At 40.1% G+C, this 9595-nt stretch overlaps 1 protein-coding gene across 1 annotated transcript in view; it reads right to left on the reverse strand.

Annotated features, from left to right (window-relative positions):
• ska1 (spindle and kinetochore associated complex subunit 1) overlaps window positions 1-8304 on the reverse strand; it is an 11068-nt gene extending 2764 nt beyond the window's left edge. Inside the window, exons 1-6 of the mRNA XM_010790216.1 lie at window positions 8239-8304; window positions 7107-7192; window positions 6902-7017; window positions 6268-6362; window positions 5526-5660; window positions 4030-4199 (exon numbers count right to left, since the gene is read on the reverse strand). Of these exons, the coding sequence (XP_010788518.1) occupies window positions 4030-4199; window positions 5526-5660; window positions 6268-6362; window positions 6902-7017; window positions 7107-7188 (598 nt within the window). The 5' untranslated portion in view covers window positions 7189-7192; window positions 8239-8304. The remainder of the gene's footprint in view (window positions 1-4029; window positions 4200-5525; window positions 5661-6267; window positions 6363-6901; window positions 7018-7106; window positions 7193-8238) is intronic.
• Between the last annotated feature and the right edge of the window lie 1291 nt (window positions 8305-9595).

The following is a 9595-nucleotide window of genomic DNA, read 5'->3' on the forward strand; positions in this document are numbered from 1 at the left end:
CTAATCTAATATTTTCCCAAAATCTGCACAGTGACGTGGTGATCTTCAGTTGCGAGGTAGCTAGTTCGACCGACTTTTGAAAGAGAGGAAGAAAAAGAGTACGATGGACAGTGAGAGGACAATTGAAGAGGCCACTGAGAGAAAATAAACTTCTATCAAAAAACGGCCACGAGTGTCAGTTGCCCTCGGACGAGCGCCGACCGAGGCGTCATTTGTCGACAAACGAAAAGTGGGGTTGTTGCTGTGTGGCGGAGTGCTTTGCGATACAACACGCAATTAATTTGCTTTTGTTAAATTGGTTGTACGCAACAGTTCCATTGGCATATGTTGATCTGTGAAAAAAAAAAATTCGTTAAAAATCAGGGGCTCGCCGTTCACCTTTCATAAACTACGACCCGGGCCCCACGGATTTATCACGAAGGCTCGGTCGCCCGGTAAAATATTACCAGCTCGGGAGACGAGAGACAGTGATACTTCCACACGTTACAAACACACGTTCAATTGCCCCGGACACAGGATACTTCCCTCTTTCCTTCTCGTAGGAAAACCGACGCCACCTTACTAAACTGTTGTATTATGAGATACAAAAGTGCTACACCCAGTAAATGCTGTAGCGTAACACACGTTAGTGCTACATAGCACATGTGAGCTATATTTAGCGGGTCGGGATGGAGTTGATACTCGTTTTACTCTTTTGTGTCTGGACATTGAAGAAGAAAATTCTCGAGGAGACAGGGGGTGAACAATTGACATAATTACCTGGACAAACTTGAGCAATAGTCATATTTTCTGTGGACAGGTGTTGGAGTTTGTCAAGTGTGAGGTTTGAAGTTGATACAGGTTCTGGTTTCTCGAGTTTCCCTGTGGTCTTTGTTTTAACATCAGGCACGTGGTCCGACCCTTCTGATTTAGACGTTGATCCCATTCGTCGAACCCACTTCTTTAGTTGACACCTCGTTAATAATCTTTTACCTTTGCTTCTGTATGATTCTTCCTGATGACGTATTAGAGGGAGCTAGACCCGAAGGTGCGGTCTAGAGTGGGCGCAGCCCAGTTTATACTAAGTGGCTTCTTTGCCGCTCGTTTGTAGGTCTTGGTGTGTCCCCCCTGGATCAGTTACTGACGTCTCTCGACCCTGGTTCATTTCGTTGTTTCCGATGGTAGGCGGCATTGTGTGATGCGCGGTCTCCCTGAGTTTAGGACACGTCACGGGTCTGCACAAGGGGGACGAATTCTCAGGAATAGAATGTACATTTTTGTCAAAAACGTCAACTAAAGACCCCCACTATACCCATACGTTGTTCTATAAGTTCTTACATACAACAGACAAGAAATTAAGTATGACTCTATTATACATTTTTTTCCGTTTTTATAATCCAGGTTATTTTTTCTTGAACGAGACCTTCGTCGGTAAAGCACTGCATGCACACCAAGGCGACGGCGACAGACTAGGGACCGACGGCAGGCCTAGCTGTCGGTTCACGCGCGCGGTCGCTCTCAGGTGTTTGCTTTTTACCCGCAGTCTTACTACACACTACAAATGCGTAGTCTTTTCGATTATCGCCGCCCCATAAACCGTGTTAAACTGTCTTGTTATAAACCACACCCTGCTACGCTGTCACTCTGCTTACTTAGACTTGCTAAAGACGGCGGAAAAAATGTGGTCTTTATCTCCCGGATCTGGCATATCCAAGCTCGGTCGTTTTTGGCTACCGTGGTGGCCGGAAGAGAAACTTTGTACTGTCGTTTAGAGGGCTAACGCACACAGTTGGTAGGAGGCACGAGTGGTAACTGGGATCGAAAGCCCTTTAGCACTATGGTTGTCTGTTTGGGAGCCTCCTATTTGTGAGTGGGATCATATGCTTCAACCGTACCCGTAGGTCGTGTTACGAGGTGAGCACATCGCTCGACTTCGATGGTCCTCAAGAGTCTTGGTGTGACTGCAGGGCTGTGGTGCGGTGGTTCGTCGACCGTTCACTTAGGTCTGACACGACACTCGGGAATGTCTATGCGCACAGGAACGTCAACACACCACACACACACCACACACACACACACACACCACACACACACCACACACCACACCACACACACAAACAACACAAAAACAACAACAACACACACACACACAACCACAAAAATACTTGCCATTTTGGTACACGACGAGCACACCACACACACACAACACACAACAGCAAATCGCTCTGGGCGGTTACACGACTACACACAGCACTAGTCACGCGACGACACACACACACATGACTAACTCAGCGACACTACTTCACCGACAAGCACACACACCCTTTAGGAACCACTTTTTTGAACCTGTTTGAGCAAAACAAACAACACCCACACACTCTGATAAAGATCTGGTCGGAACGGAAGCGGTCTATGTTAACTCCCAAACTGTACTGCACATCTCTTCCGAGGCTACATTAGGTGTTTTCTGGACAGTTTAGATCCCAACTTACCAGTAGCCAAAGCAAAGAAATAACTTTACATACTGATCGAGCCTCCGTATAGACTCGACCCAACGAAATGAATAGAGGTCTTCCGTCAAGAAACGTAAAAAACAATATACGTCTCAGGTTGGGAATCGCCAGACCTTAATAACAACAAAACACACACACACACAAAAAACACCACACACACACACCAACACACACACCACACCACACACAACACACACAACACCAACACACAAACCACCACTACGTTTGCAAAAAGGAAGAAATAAAGTGGACATTTAACACACTAGACAAACAAACAACAATAATGGACACATATTCACAAGATATTTTTTCAATCACATCAAACACACTAATTTCACAGAAGATTATGATTCGAAAATTATAAAAGTAGGGTAGACATGTGGATATTATCCGGCTGAACAAAACGTGCATTTATCAAACAGGTTTGTTTTCCACAGACCTTATTTCCAGCTATTTTCCAAAACCCTATGGAGAAATCCCATTGCTTTTTTGTCGAGGGAACCAGCAGCTTACTTCCTGGTTTTAGGACGCGTCACTGCACCTTTCAATATGATGCCAATATAAACAAGGTCTTCTGTCGGCTGTGTACATCAATGCCGACCTATGCTGACAAGTAAGTGAAGAGCAGACAATATAAAAGGTATTGGCTATAGGGAAATGTCCCAGCAGTTTAGGAGAATGAAGGTTCTAATCTAATCTAATACATAGCCATTACATGTCTAACTCCTGATAATGACAGGAAGACAGAAAGCGCATTATACTAATAATAATAATAATAATAATAATACTACTCATAATAATAACAGACATTTTTGAACAATGGCCACAATATCATTATTTTAATAAACCAAATATGAACAATTGAGGAAAATGAGGAAGAACTGATGATTCAAATGTTGTAGTACAAGTAGTAATGTAGTTAGTGCATAAATTACTATTGCAACAAATGTGTTAATTTTCTTCATTATTAGTCGATTTTTTTAATGCAGACATATGTTGCAGGGACTACTAGAATCATCATACTGGCGTGACTGTAAACATCAAGGGGTTAAATTTAAAAAATGTATTTGTTTTAGAGGACATTTCAGAATATCGCGATATATATCGTATATCGCGATATCGTCAGTAAATATTGCGATATCATTTAGAGACCATATCGCCCAGCCCTAAGTTGAGGTATACCTAGGATGAAAATGACAGGCCTCTCTCATCTTTTTAAGTGGGAGAACTTGCACAATTGGTGGCTGACTAAATACTTTTTTGCCCCACTGTATGTGTGTGTCACGTTCTAGCCACTTTTTGATCTCGGCCACATTACTTTCTACTCTCACCATGAGCTGTTATTGCTCCGCCCCCAGCCTCTGACGTATGTGTCTCTTGATGCTCTGTGCTGGCCAAGTTAAAAGTGATGCCTGATTTGAACCAGTTTTCGGGTCGAGTGGAAACACAAAACAATGATTCACAATCAGGGGCATCGCCTCCGAACTGTTCCTGGATCTGCCTCCGTGGAGAAGCTATCTGACTGTGTTAGCAGTACCTTTGGTGTCTTTGGTCTCCTGCTCCTTGAAGCGCTGGTGCAGCTTGCGTGTGTAGTTGCTGAGAGTTTTCATGGACTGATGGAGGATCTTGTACTTTGCTGTCACAGCTGTGTTGATGCTCTGCACCGCAGCATTCATCTGATCGTACGATACCCGTCCTCTCATGTACCTGATTGGGACACAAAGTATTATTTTTAACATAATCACATGGGTCACCATCATCATCGTCATGAAAAGAAACAGTAAAACTAACATGCTAAAAACAGTCTTGATATTCATGGAATTCAAGAGAGTTAGTTATCTTACAGCAGATCCAATGCAGGACGCGTAAAGCGTACAGAAGATAAGATGGGGCTTTATTTTTCCAAGTAGGGAAATTCGGGTGTCATAGCAGCAAAAGAATAAGAAAGAAACACAGGTAGTACTGTACACATGGGATAATAAGAATACAAATGTGCAGGTAGCCTCACGGTGAAAGTCTTGTGTACAATACAGTGCAAATATTATTAATATGAATAAGAATAAGGAACCCTTTCAAGATAAACTTTACACCATAAGATTTGTTTTGTATAACTGTCATACATAGGGTGGTGCACGATCAAGTTCTGGAAATGAGGCAGCATTTTACAACTTCCTGTTCCCTCATCTCGAAGTGAACGATTCTGAGAACGTGTTTTTAGTCAGGCCTAAAATAAGGTCTGTGGTAAACTCAAGAGATTTTCATGTTTTGTTCTACAACATAAAATACATCAGTCACTACCCCACTGGTTAACATCCGAATCTTCTATGCGTCTTAAAAACAGCGGTTGCTAACAAGTGATTGAATGGAACCACTAGATGTCATCACGCTGAACACTAGCCACCTTTAGCTTAGCAGTGTTGACGTAAGGTCATCTGACCCTGATGTAACTAACAATAGCAACATTAGCTTTTAATTTTAGCAATTGCACTTACGCTTCAACCATACATAAAAGTGGTGTCAACTTGTGGAGATTATTAAGTATAAAAATTCCAAAATCCTTTTTGTCAAGCGAGCCGATGTGATGCTAACTTCCGGGTTGCCCTACAAAAAGACATCATTACTGCACCACTCCATTCTTTCTTTATTGGTGGAATAACTGGTCGTATACTGGTTTTGAGTGCTCCGTTTGGTTATTAACAAATACGGTGCAGTGTAATTCCAAAAAGACCTTAGCAGAAATGTTGACATCAGGGTTAAATAATAAATATTATTCCTTCTGGACCTTTTTGGAGAAGATTCAGTAGTATTAGTAATCCCAATGTTATATTCTCAAAAAAACAGTGTTTAATATTTTTACTAAATGTTCTTGGATGGTTTACCCAAGCCTTATCAAGTCTTATTCACATCACTAGAATGCCAGCCTTGCAGGTTTAGCCGAAACAATTATACATAAATAACTGTAGCAAATGGTTGCTTTCCAGAAAACTGATAAACAATATCTATCATATAATCCTATCATGGGGGGGTACTTACTGAGGGATGGTCTCAAATTCTGGCATGGTGATGACGTCCATGCTTCTGATGCAGCTCTTGTTGCTCTTTCTCACAGGCTGCTGCTGCTGCGCTGGCTGAACAGCTTCACCCTGCTTCAGAGCAGCTTCCCCCCCACTGTGACCCGACAGGGACACAGGCAGGACAGTCAGGCTGTTTCCAGAGTAGACTAAAAAGCTGCCACTCTGTGTTAAACTAAATATTTCCTTTATGTAATAGTTCATTGACTTTTTTTTTACTAAAGAATTACTTTCTCTAACTGCTATTTCTACAAGCTTCATTTATTGATGTTGTGATGCAAGTTTTTACCTTTATTTTACACAAACAAAAGTATTCTATGTCTCAAAAAGAAGTCTATATACTGTTATACTTGCTATTGCAAAATGATTCAGGATTTCGGAGGTAGCGCTCCTTTTTCCATAATCTTTTGTAATTATCATTGAAAGATGTATAAGGGTGGGATTTTTCAAGACGATCTGTACCTAAGATATTTTTGTAGGTTTGTAGGAATGAATTTGTAGGCCAGGACATCATGCTGCATTTTGATCCTCAATTCAGAAACATGTTTGACATCTTTGTCTAGAACAATTACGGCCTTTATTGCCATTTTAATATTGTCCATATTGCTATTTTGATAAATGATGATTGATGAATGGTGCAGCCCTGTCACTGAGCCGTCTGTATTCCATATTCAAAACACAAGAGATCAGATAAAAGTCCTCACTTTGCCGGGCCTCTCTTCTTGGGCATGTGAGCAGGAACGTTGTCCTTCATGTGCTGAACACCCCCCACATTCTCCTTGAATGACTCCTCAAGTTCCTGAAACAAAATAAACGACTATTACGTTGGATTGAGGTCTTTTTTTTCTCCTTTTTTGAAAGCCCTTTAAAATGCTCTATATAATAATTGAATCATCATATATTAATACCATAGTATGTACAGTGGCAAGCAAAGTAAGTGTACCCTTTGGAATAACCTGCATTTCTGTATACATTTGTCCCAAAATATGGTCTGATCTTCACCTAAGTTACAATCTGTTTGAACAAATAGCACACAAATTGATACTTTGTTCTTGTCAAACATTGTTCAAACATTCACAATGTAGGTTGGAAAAAGTAATGTAAATAAAAAATAACACAAATATGAATCAGAAAACACAATAAGAGCCCTTTACTGTTTAATACATTTATATAATATATTCTACTTAGATCCAAAACGCATTATGTTTAAACATCATATCTTTCTTACATGATGGACTCAAGTGCACTTGTTATTTAATGTGCAATGCCCATTCTTAAATACATTGAATACAATGGAAAAGACAGTATAGGCTGATAAATGGATGACAGCAGCGTTACCTTCAGATGCCTCAGCTTCTCTCTCTGCTGACCAACACATTTCTCAAACTGCTCCAGAAGTGCCCCCACAACCGACAGTTCTTGTCCAAGCTTCTTTATCTTATTTTGAGGGAATTCTAAATGTGAAGAGAAAGGGCACAATGACACATTTTTATAACACTATTTCAGCCTTCCACAGAAACACAGAACCCCATCAGCATCGTACCGACAGCCGCCAGGTCCAGTATGCTGCGCAGCGACGAGATCCTGTCATGGATGTGGAGGCTGACATCCAGCAGATCACACATGTTGCTGGAAGAAAGACACATTACATTTTCAGTACAAATAAAAACACTTCCCAGCTACAATTCATTGATAAAAGTTAATAGGAATACTTATACTTTATACAAGGTTTGTGTGGTAATATGTAAAATAACCTGGCTTGGGAAATAACGGATTACATGTAATTTGGGCAGCTGTGGCTAAGTGGATAGAGTGCCGGACTTCGAATCAGGGGGAAAAATGTCTTTGTGTCCCTAGGCAAGACACTTCACCCCAAATTGCTCCTGTGGGGATTGTCCACAGTATTGAATGTATGTAAGTCGCTTTGGATAAAAGTGTCTAACAAATGACATAATGTAATGTAATGTGATTATTAGGGTACAAAAAAAGGTAACGTATCCCATTACGAGCTATACGACATCTTACCTTATCTGATTTGTTGTCTAATACTTGGAATAGGTATGTTTACTGCCCTAATTTCCTTTTTGGCTTCCATTTACTTACTTCATTCTTTTTTTATACGATAAGTGGACACCTAATGTTTTGTTAATTAATTAATGGCTACATCTTTGCTTTTGAAGTAATGTAAAAACATTTTTTCTTAGATTAGGTTTACTGATTACATGTTTTTAGTTGTAGTAATATTAGTAGTACTAGTAATTACATGTCATGTAATTGTAACGAAATAAAATTTTAGAGTTATTCTCACTCCCCTTACTTATAGAACTTTCATCTGTGTAAAAAATAAAACTCTGAACGCGTTTTAAGCAGTTGTTGTGTTAACTTCTCAGTAACTTGGTAAAACGTACTGCCAGTAAAACAAAAACATCAGTAAATCTCCCCTTATGAAGAATACAACAAATCAGGACCAATATTTAATTCAGGTTTCCCTTTACTTTGATGCTCAGCCTATTGAGATGTGAAGTTTTATTCGGTCAGTGTAGTGAGCTAACAGCTAACAGCTACTTCTTAATGTTAGCTATCAGGTAAAAACAGATACCATTACTATGTCAGACACTAACACAACTATCTGTGTGTAAGTGACACTTAAAGTGTGTTTCATGAAGATAACTTACACAGCTTGTGTTTTCAGGCTGACAGCTTCTTCTTCTTCTTCTTCTTCCCGGTTCCACAGCAGTTTGAAAATTCTCCTTCTTCTTTGTTTTTATCTCAGGCAGACTTGTCGGATGGCGGCACAGTGCTGCCCTCCAGTGTCGGAGGCGTGAAGCTGCTCTTCATTAGGTTCGACCAGAGCCATATAAAGAGACCAAGAAACCATAGTTTTAGTTATGTAAATTGTAAACCCTGTAATGATGCTGTAAGATGTCCTTTTTGTTGTTCTGTTTATGTTTTTATGTTTCATGTGGAACCTACTTGAGCAGGTCTCCCTTGAAAAAGAGATCAATGATCTCAATGGGATACACCTGGATAAATAAAGGTTTGAAACGAAATAGACTTTTAGATATAAAAGTTCACCCCGAAACACTATTTGTCCTCCTTCATTTGCTGTTTCACAGAGGTGGGAGAAGTACTCAGATATTGTCTTGTACTTGGTACAAGTATAAGTAGCAGAGTGTAGGAATACTCTGTTACAAGTACAAGTCCTGCATTCAAATTGTTACTCAAGTAAAAGTACAAAATAATTAGCATCAAAATAAACAAAGTAAAAGTACTCATTCTGCAGATTGGTCAATTTCAGAATATATGATATGGTTTAATTTAATTATTGATCATTAAAGTGTTATCAAAGCTGGTAAAGCAGAGTTGTCATGACTTTGTATACTGCAGGGTAGCTTAAGAGTTGATTATATTTCACATCATTAATCCAAATCTGTAAAGTAACTAGAAAATGCATTTCCTGCAGAAAATGTGTGCGAATTCTGTAAACTGTGAACATTTGTTGCTGAATTTAGTTGAAAATGCAGAAAAAGCTGAATATGTTATTAGGGGGTAGGCGTGTGGTGCAGTGGGTTGTGCGTTGGTGTTCGGATCAGTGTTGGTGCGTTGGTGTTGGTGTTCGGAGCAGTGGGGTTGTTCAAACCCCACTGCTAATCCTTGGCTGCTTCTGGTCTCTTGGCCGCCTAGCAGGCTCATAATTATAATCATATGCAATCGAATATATATTTTCAACCTCTTCTGTGTCAAAACTAGCATTGTGATCCATGTTTATTAATACGTTACCGGCCGCTCTCCCCATGTGACGTCACACGCGGGAGGTCACAGGCGGGAAGTAAAAATGTCTTGCAAAAACGACGCCAGATGTCACTGTAGTGTGTATTTATGTATATTTCTTTTGAAAATCTAGTGTTTTCATCATTTTCCTACACATTTATTCACTGGTGTCTCTAACCTGCAAGTTGCTCTTTAAGGGAACATTGGTAAAAAGTGGCATCTACCGATAGGGACCAATAATTTACGGAAGGCTTACCATTT

The sequence above is a fragment of the Notothenia coriiceps genome, unplaced genomic scaffold, assembly GCF_000735185.1.
Source record: "Notothenia coriiceps isolate Sejong01 unplaced genomic scaffold, NC01 NC01_scaffold00033893, whole genome shotgun sequence".
Taxonomy (NCBI): Eukaryota; Metazoa; Chordata; class Actinopteri; order Perciformes; family Nototheniidae; genus Notothenia; species Notothenia coriiceps.